The sequence below is a fragment of the Antechinus flavipes genome, chromosome 2 (assembly GCF_016432865.1).
Source record: "Antechinus flavipes isolate AdamAnt ecotype Samford, QLD, Australia chromosome 2, AdamAnt_v2, whole genome shotgun sequence".
NCBI classification, from domain to species: Eukaryota; Metazoa; Chordata; class Mammalia; order Dasyuromorphia; family Dasyuridae; genus Antechinus; species Antechinus flavipes.
The window spans coordinates 581,878,033-581,892,788 of NC_067399.1; the positions used below are offsets into that span (position 1 = coordinate 581,878,033).

The window sequence follows — 14,756 nt, forward strand, 5'->3', positions numbered from 1 at the left end:
CCCAGTTCTCAACATATACCTTTCTTGTAACAAAGTTAAGCAACAGAAATCAACACATAAATCACTATTTAACAATATTTATCTCACATTACACGTATAGTCCCCCAACTCTCTGCCAATCATATATATTCTGAAGTCAAAATTGATGATGACATTGATCTGAATTCTGAAATCTTTTAATTTTCCACCCTACTTCCTTTTAAATTGTCATAATAGGTGTGCTTCTTCTCTTGGTTCTCTTACTTTACTCTGTCCATATCTTTATAAGCAACTCTTAATTCTTTGTTTTTGCATTTCTTATAGTACAATAATATTTCATTATATTTCTATACCACAATTTGTTCAGCCATATTTCAGCTAATGGGTACCCATTGCTTTTTAGCTTTTTTTTTTTTGCTTTGCTACCTCAGTGAATAAAGCTATGAATACTTCACAAATATATAGGAACTTTCTTGATGTTACTGACCTTTCAGAATAGGGTTACTAGATCAGAGGATATCAATAGTTTAGTAACTTTTCTCATATAGGTCCAAATTGAAATCTACAAATGTAATTAATATGTCTTCCCAAAAACCTGAAGTAGTATTTCTTTTATCATATTTTATAATTTGATAAATATGAAGCTAACCTCAGAGTTGTTTTAGATTGAAATTTCCCTTATTAACATTTGGAATAGTTTTAAAAATGTGATTATTGATCATTTGCATTTCTCCTGAAAACTGTGTATGTCTTTTAACTTTTTATCTACTGGACTAATGTTCTTCATCTTACGTATCTGTGTCAATTCCCAATACATCTTGATATCGAACTTTTATCCAAAACATTTGATGCAAATATTTTACCCAATTGATAGTTCCTGCTCTTATCATAGCTGCATTGATTTTGTCCATGTAAAAGCTTTTTAATTTTAAGCATCTGAAATTCTCTACTTTATTTATTTTTTCTTATTTACATTTCCAGTGTTTAATGCAACACCTGACATAGTAGGTACTTAATAAATACTTACTGAATTATTGAATTGAATCTTTTATGATCACTTCTGTTCCTCTCTTCTGTCATCCCCTCCCCCCAGCCAGGATTTCAACATACCTTATGAACATCTGTATGCACACATACATGTGCACATATATGTACATACACAGAGATATATTCATACATGTGTGTATGTATAATTACCATTTTTCTCCAGTCTTCTTGCCCTAGACCTGTAGTATCTAGGTTAGCTATGGCTTGACTATTTCCACACTTTCTCTACAATGCTTTGTATCCACTAGGTACTTTAACAGATGGCTGCTGATTGACTGAAACTAGAAGAAGCCTCCCAAACAAGCATTCCATTCAAATCCATTCCTCCTTTCCCTAGAAGTTGTTCCAAACAGGATACTCAGAACCCAAAATGATTCAGTTGGCAGACTGAGGCAGTGACACTGGCACCCATTAAGAACTGATAGCCATTTTTCAGGAACCCTATTTCCTCTCCTGCTGAGCCCACCACTCACTCCTAGAGATTTAATGACCCCTGGCTGATAAGGAGGTAAGAGGAATAAACAGGACAAGCTCTCTAATTAGTTCTATCAGCAGGAGACCAGGAAGGAGTGGGCTGGGGTTTGTCTGAATTTTCTTCCCCCTTCTCTCGTTTTGATCATGAGCCATTCCCCCTTTGTTGTTACCTTCCCCAGTAACATCTGCAAACAACCAGACAGAGCGTCTTCCAACCCACAAACCAGGCTGCTCTGAATGGACTTTGGTATCTCTCTGAAGCCACAGAGCTGATCAAAGGGAGGGCTTGTCATGGTACTTACTCTTTGGGGGGATTGACATCCTCTGGCCGAGCCTCAAAGAACCGAAAGACTTCATCACACTGGGAGATGTGAGGGGGCAGGCGGACAAGTGCCTGGGGGAGAAAAAAAATAGCAAGGAAGGGCATGAAAATAGAACTTGGTATCTGGGAGTGAAGCAAGTAGTTAGAAGAATTAATTATGGCCAACACTGCCAAGGATGCAACACTGATGGGACCGTGTAGACCACCAGCCCCCAAGCACTTAAGGGACACCAACATAGGGCAAACCCCGCACTTGGTTACATGGTGGGAGAGATAACGAAATCAGAGACATTGTATCCGTTATTGGGATCTTCAGTATCATTGGGGAACCACTTAAAAAACACTGACTAATTAGAAATTTAACATTCAAAGTCTAGAGAACAGTGGGAAACCAATCTCATTCCATCCACAAATGGATGTGAATTAGCCTGATCTGAAACTGCTAACCAACCCCCCCCCCTTTTTTTTGAAGTTCAGAGATGTAATGGCTGTTTCCTAGAGTTAAGGGGCAGAGCCAATCTGAGCCTTTGAGGGCAGGACATTAAAAAAGTATTAATTAAGCTCCCCACATTGTGATGGATGTGGAATGAAGAGGCAAAATGGAGGGGGGAGATTTCCTAACAATTGTTCCTGCCCTCAAGGAGCATACATTTTACTAGCGAAGATACAGAATTGACATCGAATGAAAGTCCATGAGAACAGGGACTGTATTACACTTTTTGTATTTATATCTTCGGCCTCAGCACAGTCTCTGGCACAGAAGCACTTAAGAACTGTTTGTTATCCCCAAGTTCAAAAGAATATGAGGCAGGAAAGAACAATAACAACTAAACTGTACTTATGAGGAAAATCAGAAAAGGATCTATTTCTCATAGATAAAGGTTCTTAAAACCTTCCTAGGTTTTTGTGTCCTAGGTCTCTTGGCAATCTATGGACCCCTTCTCAGAATAATAATTTTTAAATACACAAAATAGAATACATTAGATTATAAAAGAAACCAATTACACTGAAATAGTTAATATATAAATGTATATAATATATAAATTTATATATAACATAATATTTGTTTAATTTATGTTAACTGATATAAAACATATTAAGTGGTATTTTACATTATATACTGTCATATAACATGATATATTTTAATATAATCATATATAATATATATTTTGATAAATTTAAATAGGTATTTAAATTTAAGGCCCCTTGAATAGGAGATGGTATCCAAACTGAGCCTTGAAGGAAAGTCAATATTCTACTGATAGGACATTGCATGTATGAAAGGTAAACGGCCTGTGCCAAAGTTGAAGATGGAGTAGGAGTCAATGAGTGTCACAATTCAGCATAAATAAGGGAATTCTTGTCTCAGAGGGAGCAGAAAAAGTGCCAACCATCTGTTTGGCCACTACTAACCTCAGAAGGCAACAGGCTGCTTTAAAATTAAAATCAAACTTGAGGCAAAATGGAATGTTGCTTTGTAGAGACCAAGATGGCTTCTTTTTGGAGGGGGGGAGGGGAGAAAAGGGGTAGAAGGAGGACAATGATGACTTTGGATCTTTACCTCAGAGAAAGAAGCCTTCTGGCTGAACAGCCATGAAGTTTTTATTACATAGAGCACCCCAATAATTGGAAAAGACAACTGAACTCCTTTATTACTGCAGACTACAGGGTTCTGATCCCAGAGAAAACCTGTATAAATTAGCTTCTAAGGACCAGCTCCTAAAGATATTCCTTGTTGAGGCGAATCAGCCAGAGTTGATGATTCCATTATTTAGGAGAAAATAGCCACCCCCAGAACACATCTGGAAATCAGGACAGAATGAATGTTTGAAATTACCTCATTCAACCCATTCAGTTTTTATAAATTAGGAAACTGAGGCCCAGAGTTCAAGTCTCTGCTCAGGCTCATGTAATGGGCTGAGGCTTGAGTTGATGCACTGAGGTCCCAAGCACATGAGGCTAAATAGTAATTGGACCATACTCTATTAATAGATAAGCTTGGAGAGAGAATGGCCCCCACCCACTCTTTGTGCAAAGCCTCAGCCCATTACATGCTCAAGTCTCTACTTCTGGCTTATTTTGTACCTCTGTCCAGTTCTGAGGATATAGACTCTCTGAATCCCCTTATATATAAAGAAAGCCATTCAGGCCTATAGTGCCTTTTACAGAAATAAGAACAATTAAAGTAGCTGGGGGAAAGAGAAAAATATATTAACTCTTGCCACATTCCCCAGGAAAAGCTGGCCATTAAGCATCATTAATCAGGTAAAAGGTGAATAGAATGCATTAAAAAAAAAAAAAAAAAAGACCTCCTGCCTCCAATGGCCTTCCTAAATCATCCGGTTAAACACAGAAAACATGTACTTGAAGGAGGGAGTCAAGGCAGATGGAGCAACTTATAAAATTGCCAGCCTGAAGCCCTTCAGCATAGGTCTCTCCAGGTCTGCAATTTCCCGTCAGATGAAAGTCGCAACCTTGTTGTGGCCACAGAACCATTAAATATTAACCACATAACCATGTTGCCCATTAAAATAATTTATGGAGTTAAAGAAATACTTTCAAAGTCCAACTTGATAGACGTGCAGACCCCAAGTGCCATATAAAACAATCCTTCTTGCCCGTGCTCAGGATATTTCCACAACAACCTGCCAATCTATTTTCATACATGCTTAAAATTAATAGTGAAAGTTAGGTTTTGAAAAATTCCTGTGAAGGGGAGCAAATGGTTGGCCAGAATTGAGAGAAGAGACGAAAGCTTGGGCTTTTGCAGTCAAACTTTTCATCTCCAAATCCTTAGCGAATATAGCAGGCTACCCTGTGTTCAGGGCTGGTTTCAACAATTGTGTTTTTAACCACCATGAATTTTCTATGGCCACATTGCCCATCCAACTAACAAATATGGTGAAGTGTACAAAACATAAGCTTGAGAGTCTGGAAGACCTTTGTTCAAATCTCAACTTTGATTTGTGCAGCATATGTATAAATAGATCAGTTTTTCAGTGCCTTAATTTCCTAATCTGTAAAATGCTGACAATAAAACCTGCAGTACTCACTTCACAGGATTGTTGAAAAGCTTAAATGAGATAATGTACATTACATAAAACACTTTGAAGGAATATATGAATGACACTTTTTCTAGAGGGATGTGCAATCCTGGAATGGCCCTGGATAGATATGTATTTGTTGATCTCTAAGCAGTCTAAGTTGGCTAATGAGACTGTAAACTTCATGATGCATGTTTCATTCATTCTACACACATTTATCAACAAGCATCTTCTACATTTAGGCGGGAGAGACAGATACTTTAGGTTAAGACACAGTCTCTTTTCTGAGACCACTTATAATCTTGCCAAGAAATAAGGTACAAACGCAGAACAATACAATATTGCATGGTAAGTGTATCATTACAAAGGCATAAAATAAATTACTATGTTGTCCATGGGGGAATACTGTTACTGACCAGGGGAGTCTGAGAAGGATTCATGGAGGAAGAAATATTTTGAGTAGAATTTTTATACATAAGTAGGATTCCAACAGGAAAAGGAAACTAAAAACAAAGGCAAGGAGACTATCCAGGCCAAGTAATATTACAAGGAACAGTAATACAATTTGGCTGGAATATAAAATACATGGAAGGCAGTCATATGTATACTAAGAGATATAGCTGGACAAGGTAGGCTAATATGAAAATTATAGAGGACTTTGACTGACAAAGGAATATGAACTTTGTCAGTGTAGAGATCAATCAATCAGTAAGATTATTAAGCATCTACTATGTTCTAGGTACTGTGCTATAGAAGATACAAAAAGAGGAAAAAGATATTCCCTGTTCTCAAAGAGTTCACAATCTAATGGGTGTACAGGATAAATAATTAACAGAGAGAAGGTACTAAAACTAGAGGGGTTTTGGGGAAAGGCTTTTGGTAAAGCCAGGGAGATGGAGCAGAGTGGAATAGAGGAGTTCCAAGGAAGGACAGCCAAAGAAAATGACAAGAGCCTAGAAATGGACTGTTTCTTCTTCATGAAATGCCCAGGAAGCCAGTGGCACTGGATCAAAGAATTCATATGAGGGAGTAAAGTACAAGATCTGCAAGAGAAAGTCACTGAACATTTTTTAACAGAAATGACAAGCTCCTATCTATGCATTAGGAAAATTAAATTGGCAATAGTATGAGAGATCTGTGGAGTTAGCCAGATAAGAAGACAATGGGTATAGGAAGGAGGGCCTCCTAGGTCGCACACTAAATGAAGAACTAGGCTCTTGTAAAAGATCTTCCTTGTATGTCTCTTTGATGAAAGAAAATCTTCTTCTTTCTATCTCTCCCTTTCCTCTTCTCCCAGTGCATTCCTCTTTCTCATGCCTTCATTTTTTTTTTTTGAGATCATTTCAACACTTTTGACTCACAACCAGATTTAGGAGTTATAAATACTGAATTATATAGTCTCTGTTCTGTCATGACCTTTTTGTGAGACTGATCAAATCTCTTCTGTTCCTTTGACATCATTTTCCTCACAGCAAAAAATTTAAAACATAAATGTCACCCCATTAGTCTTCTAGTAGGTAGTACAATCCCTACTCTTTGAGAATCTGCACCTCAGGCAACCTAATATCAGCTTTCTAGTTCATCAGGGTTAGAAGCGTCTGTAAACCCCCAGCTCTTGGAATCATTACAGGAGATGGCAGTAACCTCATGGCTTTGGAGTTTGCCGTATAGATTCAGGACAGTTCCCATCTGTGGTAATTGGGTTAAGAGGATCTGGTTCTACCCAACCTAACCCTGTTATGCCCCTTAGACTCCAAGACCAATTCAGGACTCATGTTCAAAGTCTGATTTCAGGAGATAAGATGTCTATCAGCTTTCTCTGCACAGGAGATGAGAGTTTCAGAGATGCCTGAGGCTAACCCATTATCAGGAAATCTGATTTGGTCCTGTAAATACCAGATGAAAAAAATCTTTACCTGAATCTGTCCTGTCCTCCTCATCTCCATACCCCCACGTTTCCCCATTTAAATGCTTTGAAAAAGAAAACAGAAATAAAAGCAGTGAGACCAGCCATCAATCTATGCTCAATTGGCTGGTACCACTTAAAAAACTGAAACTGATCTCATTAAGAGAGCTTTTTTTTTTCCCCTCAATAGTATTTTATTTTTACATATAATACATGTAAAATACATGTAAAAATAGTTGTCAACTTCATTTTTGTAAGATTTTGGGTTCCAAATTTTTTCTCCCTCCCTCCCTTACCTATCCTCATCTCAAGGCAGCAAGCAATCTGATATAGGTTAAACATGTATACTCCCTTTAAAAATATTTTCATATTTGTCATGTTGTGAAAGAAAAATCAAACCAAAAGGGAAAAACACATGAGACAGAAAAAGCAAGAAAACAAAACATACAAACAAAAAAAAGGTAAAAATACTATGCTTCAATTCACATTCAGTCTCTATAGTTCTCTATTTTGATGCAGATGGCATTTTCTATAGAAAGTCTATTGTAATTGTCTTGGATCACTATTGCTGAGAAGAGTTAATTTTATTATAGATGATTACTACATAATCTTGCTGTTATTGTGTGCAATGTTCTGGTTCTGTTCATTTTATTTAGCATCAGTTCATTTAAATCTTTCCAGGCTTTTCTGAAATTAGCCTGCTCATCATTTCTTAGAGAATAATAAAATTCCAATACATTCCTATATTAAAACTTACTCAGCCATTCCCCAACTGATGGACATCCCCTCAATTTAAATTCCTTGCCACTAAAAAAGAGCTGCTACAAACATTTTTGTACATGTGGGTCTTTTTCTCTCTTTTAGGTATGTTGGGATACACACCCAGTAGTGACACTACTGGATCAAAGGGTATGCACAGTTTTATAGCCCTTTCCAAACTGATCTCCAGAATGGCTGGATCAATTCACTATTCCACAACAATGCATTAGTCTTGCAGTTTTCCCACATCTGTTCCAACATTTATCATTATCTTTTCCTGTCATCTTAGCCAATCTGATAAGTATGAAGTGGTACTCAGAGTTGCTTTAATTTGCATTTCTCTAATTAATAGTGATTTAGAGCACTTTTTCATATGAATTTATATAGCTTTAATTTCTTTGTTTGAAAATCATCTTATTCAGTTCCAATTGTTCAGGAATGAAGAGAACCAGCTACACCAAATGAAAGAACTATGGGAAATGAGTGTGGACCACAACATGGTATTTCCATTCTTCTGTTATTGTCTGTTTGAATTTTTGTTTTCCTTTTCAGGTTATTTTTATCTTCTTTCTAAATCCAATTTTTCTTGTGCAAGATAACTCTATAAATATGTATACATATAACTATATAAATAGGTATACATGTTTATATGTATGCATATCTATTTAACATATACTTTAACATATTTAACATGTATTAGACTACTAGCCATCTAGGGGAGGGGGTAGGGGAAAGCAGGGAAAAGTTGAAACAGAAGATTTTGCAAGGGTCAATGTTGAAAAATTACCCATGCATGTTTTGTAAATAAAAAGCTATAATTATATATATTTTAAAAATTGTTTTATCCTTTGACCATTTATCAATTGGGGAATGGCTTGTATTTTTATAAATTTGACTCAGTTCTCCATATATTTTAGAAATAAAGCCGTTTTTAAAAAAAAAAAAAATTTAATTGCTGAGGCAATTGGGGTTAAGTGACTTGCCCAGGATCACACAGCTAAGAAATGATGGTTGTATCAGAAGCACTGATTGTAAAAAAAATTATATCCCAGCTTTTTGGTTGCATTGATTTTGTCTGTGTGAAAACTTTTTAATTTAAAAAGAGAACTTTTAGGAAGAAGGGTCTCATCATCGTGGCCCCTCATTAGCTTAAGATGGGACAATGAGCCATGCATTCCTTGATTTTATTAAAACTAGACTTTAGCTAACCTTTATATTGTGCTTACTATGTGCCAGACACCATGTTAAGTGCTTTATAATTCTAACCTCATTTGATTCTCCAAGAACCCTGAGAGGTAGATGTTATTACTATCCACATTTAATAGTTGAGAATACAAAAATTAAATGACTTATCTGGTCACATAGCTAGTGAAGTGTCTGAGGTCAGATTTGAATTGAGGGCTTCCTGACTCCAAACCCATCTCCCTATTTACTGTTCCAGAAAGATAAGACAGCAAAATGATTGTCCTTCTGAAGAGAATAAGAAACTAGACTCTATTTTGTGAACTTGCTAATGATGTTACGTACTGACTTTGGTTAACTATGTGTTGATACACAGATAAAGAATATTTATATCATGTGTCTAAATGAAGTGCTGTACAGTTGTGAAATGTGCAAACTGCCACCAAAGGATATAGGGAACACACTCTCTCTCTCTCTCTCTCAAGTTTCCAGTGAAGTTGCATACTCATGGAATTTCTATAGCCAGATTGGCTCTTTTAACAACAGGTGACTGCTAACATCACAGGGATTCAGATAGGGCCCATTTTAAACAGGACAGCCTGCATTGGGTGATAGTATTAAAAGGGGCCAAGGCTGAGCTCCCAGACATGCATTGGTTCACTTGCCAGCCCTTCTTCCCTGGGGGTCAGCCTTTGAGATTAGATTAAGAAAAGAAGATCTCTTTAGAGGTTGTTGAGCCCAATCTTTCATCTCATGCAACACTCTCTCTATAATTGACGAGGAAGCACTTCTGATGCATCTTCTGAACTATACCCATAATCCTGGGACATTTACACCACCTGTGTAAATATACACATGCACATTCACCACTCCCCCCTATACACAGAGTCACAACAACATGCACACTCACCCTGCAATATTCATCAATGGGCTTCAATCTCTTCACAGCAACATCTCGAATGTGACTCCTCCGGAACAGGATCTTACCTGAAAGAGAGTAAAGTGTGAGGAGAAGATGAGATATTCCTAACACACTCAGGATACCAGGAATATTTTGCCTTTCATCTTCTCCTTCTTTCTTTCCTGGTTCTTCCAGACAAGCTCATTACTTGACACTTTTTTTCTACTCAACTGTCACAGAGTTGACAAAACAGAAGTCAAGCCTCTTCCCAAAGGTCAGGTAGCATCTAGCCCTGATAGCCTTCAGACTCTGGGGTCTAATGAGCACTGTCGATTCCTGTCTCTGGGCTGCCTGAATGATATATGGAAAAGCCATGCTCAAATGTTCTTATCATAGAGCAAATATTCTTAACTTAAGGCCTGAGAACTATTAAAGAAAATATTTTGAAATCTGTATTTCAATATAATTGGTTTCTTCTGCAACCCCATGTATTTTACTTTAAGCATTCAAAAACACTGGTCCAAGAAGGGGTCCATGACAAAGACAAAGGTGAAGAACCCCTGCAATAGAATAAACAACAATTTTATATTGCCGCCATTTGCCTTCTAAAGATGTAACCCATGCTTAAAAGATGCATGTAAAAATGTACCAGTCTATACATAAATGTTGTTAGCCCTAATCTAGTTCCTCTGAGCCTAGCAGGAGTTTTTGTCCATAGTCAAAGTGGCAGCTTCTCCCAACAAAAACAGATGTTAAGAATATTTCCAGTGTAATGAATGGATGCCCATCAATTGGAGAATGGCTGGGTAAATTGTGGTATATGAATGTTATGGAATATTATTGTTCTGTAAGAAATGACCAGCAGAATGAATACAGAGAGGCTTGGAGAGACCTACATGAACTGATGCTAAGTGAGATGAGCAGAACCAGGAGATCATTATACACTTCGACAACGATATTGTATGAGGATGTATTCTGATGGAAGTGGATTTCTTTGACAAAGAGACCTAACTGAGTTTCAATGGATAAATGATGGACAGAAACAGCTACACCCAAAGAAGGAACATTGGGAAACAAATGTGAACTATTTGCATTTTTGATTTTCTTCCCGAGTTATTTTTGCCTTCTGAATCGAATTCTCCCTGTGCAACAGGAAAACTGTTCGGTTCTGCAAATATGTATTGTATCTAGGATATACTGTAACCTATTCAACATGTAAAGGACTGCTTGCCATCTGGGGGAGGGGGTGGAGGGAGAGAGGGGAAAAATCGGAACATAAGCGAGTGCAAGGGATAATGTTGTAAAAAATTACCCTGGCATGGGTTCTGTCAATATAAAGTTATTATTAAATAAAATAAAATTTAAAAAAAAAAGAATATTTCCAGTGAGCAATCTCCCAAAAATCATGACTGAAAACAAAGGCCCAAACATTCTGGTCTCCACAGCTGCTCTCTCTCTTTCTACTCCGTTTCCCCCCTCAACTGTACTTTTTGCTCCAGAAAAAAAAAAGAAAGCCTGAATCCATAAGCATACGCATTCATTTTCTGGCTTCCATACTTTATTTTTTGCCATTGTTTGGAATGTATTCCTTGGTGAAGATCCTATCCAAACCTCCAGAAAAGCTCCATTGGAATCCCATCTCATTATCTGTGAGCTTAAGGGACCCCAGAGGTCACCTAGCCCAAAACTTTTTTTTTTTTTAAACCAAGGAGGAGAATGAGTCCTACAAGTTAAATCTTGCTTTGCCCAAGAATACAGAGTTGGTTAGTGGTAAGACCAGAATTTAAATTCAGGCCATTTCACTCCCAAACCTTCACTTTTCATTGTACTTTATTGGATCTCAACATTAGACAAGATCTTTTTGAAACTTTGCTTGTCCTTTTCTTACACCATTTCTTTTAGAGTCATCCTATCCTTCCCTACCAGACTGGATGTTCCTAGGAAAACAAGCTATCCTTGGCGTATCCATCTTTGTATCCCCTGTTGAACTGAGCAACTATCAGGATGATTAGCCAAGTCTTTACTCAATGAACAAAAAACTAAGCTGTACTCCAGAGAAAGGGGATATTTCAGCTTTTTAATTGAGAATGAGGAAAGAAATCATGAAATGCTTACTCCCCAAGCTTCAGAGAAATTTCTTCTTAAAATTTTATTCCAGAATAAACTTAATGATACTTGTTTGACCTATATTGGATTACTTACTATCTAGGGAAGAGGGTAGAAGGGAGAGAGAAAAATTTGGAACACAAGGTTTTGCAATGGTGAATGATGAAAACTGTCTCTACATGTATTTTGAAAATAAAAAGCTATTATAAAAAACTTAAAAAAAAAAACCAAAAAACATAATCAATGATGCTACAGAGATCAATGTGGCACAGTGGTCATTTTTTTGATGGCCTCAGAGTAAGGAAGACCTCTCCCAAGTTCTTTCTTTCTCATGTATAACGATTCTCCTAAGACTAAGTTCCAGAATGAGATCTTCAATTGATAGGAGTTTCTTAACCCAGAATTCCTTACACTGATAAAATCACAGATCTCTTCCTTCAATTCATTCCCTCTCCCTGCCCCCCATCATCCTATAACAAAGAGTGTATATGTGGGGAAGCAATAAATTAAGCTACAGTCTAGGTGAAGTATATTTAATCACCAGCCTGCTGCCTGCCTGGTAGTTTGTTTATAAAATTCATCTCTCAAAGCCCAGCTCAAGTATAAACTTCTTCCATGAAGCCTATATTACCTTTCCACAGCAAAAGTCTGCCAGCCCTTAAAAGTGTTCTAACAACAATATCCCCAACGACACAGCTCAGCCCTGAATGGGAACTGTATTTGTATGCTGTGCTTTGTACTCTGCTGTTCTTTCCTGTGGTTCTTGTCTTGCTGACATATAAACAATGAGCTGCCAAAGGATAGGGACCAATGCCCCCAGCAACTAATACAGAGTAATGGACCTGGGCTCTCAGGGAAGCCTTGATGATTTTACTAATTGGTAGCTCCATTAATTATTCATTGAAGATCTATTCTTTTTCTCATCTCCAAAAAGACAACATCCCCTGCCAGAAGAAAGATATTCAGAAAGGCCACAAATGCTGTTAAAAAGATAAATGATCTCTACCATTTTGTAAAAAGTGATACAATACAATTTCTAAAGATACTGGAAGTGGCTTTTTCTCAAGAAAGATGTCACAGATTAGGGATTTCTTGCCTTCAATCTTCCTCTCCTTTTTTGGTCTGTTGTGTTCTTCTCTCATAAGAAGTGTTAAGTGTGTGTGTGTACTTGGATATACATCATGTGTGAAATTGTGCATAATTCTTTGGGGAAAAAATAACAACAAACAATCCTTGGCATGTATCTTAGCACAGGCCTAAGAACTAAAACTCTTTCCCTTCTTTTTTGATAGAAATAGCTAATCATTACTGAGAACAGGGGAGACTTCAAATTATCCCCTGAGTCACCTTCATTCTCAGAAATACTCGTGTCTATCTGGATAGTGTCATAGAAAATAAATAGACTGGAAGATTCTGAACATTCATATTTCACAACAACACAAAATAAGAATCATCACAAGCCTTTTACTTATAGAAAAGTGGAGAAGGATGGGGGTGAAATTTGGAATAGAGGGATGAGATAAGACAAACCTAACAAGTACTGGGTCATTTGCTCAAAGACTTATTGTTCTAATTTGTTCCTTTCCAGAACACTTTGGGAAATAATTAGTTATCTTTTGGTTTTATTATTTTTATTTTTCTCAGTTACATATAAAACAATTTTTACATTTGTTCTTAAAACTTTAGTTCCAGATCCTCTCCCTTCCTCCCTTCCTGCCCCACTTTGAGAAGGCACAATACTGATTGTCTTTTGAAAATTCTAGGTTTGACTCATGTGCCACACATTCTTAATTTTCTTATTTTTTCTTATTTTTCTTAATTTTCAGATGATAAGAATACCACTTTATTTGCTCTGCTAGGTGGAGAAGTGAATAGAGCACCTGGCCTTGAATCAGGAGAATCTAAGTTCAAATTCAGTTTCAAACACCCACTTGTTATGTGACCCTGGACAAGTCACTTAATCTTTTTATCTCAGTTTTCTTACCTATAAAATGCTGGAGAAGGAAATGGCAAATTATTCCTGTATCTTTGCCAAGAAGACCCCAAATGGGGTCACAAAAAGTCAGATCTAACCCAAAATGACTAAACAACAAAAACAAAACTATACACACTTTCATATAGACCTCACCTAAATCAATTCTTGGCACCATAGTTAAAAAAAAGAACATTAAAGACATTTTCTTTAAGAAGGAGAAACTCCAGAGGAGGGCCTTAAATCATCTTAGATGAGGATGGATTGAAGGAAGTAGTAATGTTTAATTTGAAGAAGACTTTGGGGAGAAATTGTCTCCTCGATGCCATATAAACTTGGACTCAAGAAGCCAGAAGAAACTATAATAAGGAAGACTACACAGTGAAGATAAATAGAACCCTGTATAGGTTACTCTCCTTAGTAGGCAGTGGAAATGGCACTGAAATTGGAGTCAGAAAAGTTATATCTGAGTCTTCAAGTACTTATATAAAAGTATACAAGTATAAAATAAAAGATTAGGCTTGTTCTTTTAGTGATGAACATACATTAGTTTCTTAGTAATCTAGGTGAGTACCAATGTACCACGTAAGCTGTCTCTCTGTTATCCCCTTCTCTCATCAACCAGTCCATCACCTTTCCCCAGTACTAATAAGAAGGGAATAATCATATATTACTTGCATATTATGCATCAGGCACAGTGCTAAATGTTTTACAAGATTATCTCATTTGATCCTCACTACAATCTAAGGAGGAAGGTGTTGTTGTTATTATTATTATTATTATTATTATTATTATTATCCTCATTTACAAATGAACAAACTGAGGCAGAAAGCCATTATGTAAATATCTGAGGCTGGATTCGAACTTGGGTTATCCTGACTCCAGATCCATTACTCTCTTCACTGTATCACCTACCTGCCTCCAATAATATGCTTTATATAGCATAATCATATATTATTACTGAGGTTGTATTATCTCTTTTCCTTTGCAAAAGAACCTTATAAAAATGGTACTCTCATGGGCTGGGGTATATTGTAGCTAGAGTAAGAAGAAGAAAGAACTCA

General features: G+C 36.8%; 1 protein-coding gene across 1 annotated transcript in view; it reads right to left on the reverse strand.

The window, feature by feature from the left end:
• Window positions 1-14,756, reverse strand: part of LOC127546919 (SH3 and PX domain-containing protein 2A-like) — a 137,878-nt gene that overhangs the window by 43,802 nt on the left and 79,320 nt on the right. The window contains exons 4-5 of the mRNA XM_051973812.1: window positions 9,624-9,700; window positions 1,803-1,894 (exon numbers count right to left, since the gene is read on the reverse strand). Coding sequence (XP_051829772.1) covers window positions 1,803-1,894; window positions 9,624-9,700 — 169 coding nt within the window. The remainder of the gene's footprint in view (window positions 1-1,802; window positions 1,895-9,623; window positions 9,701-14,756) is intronic.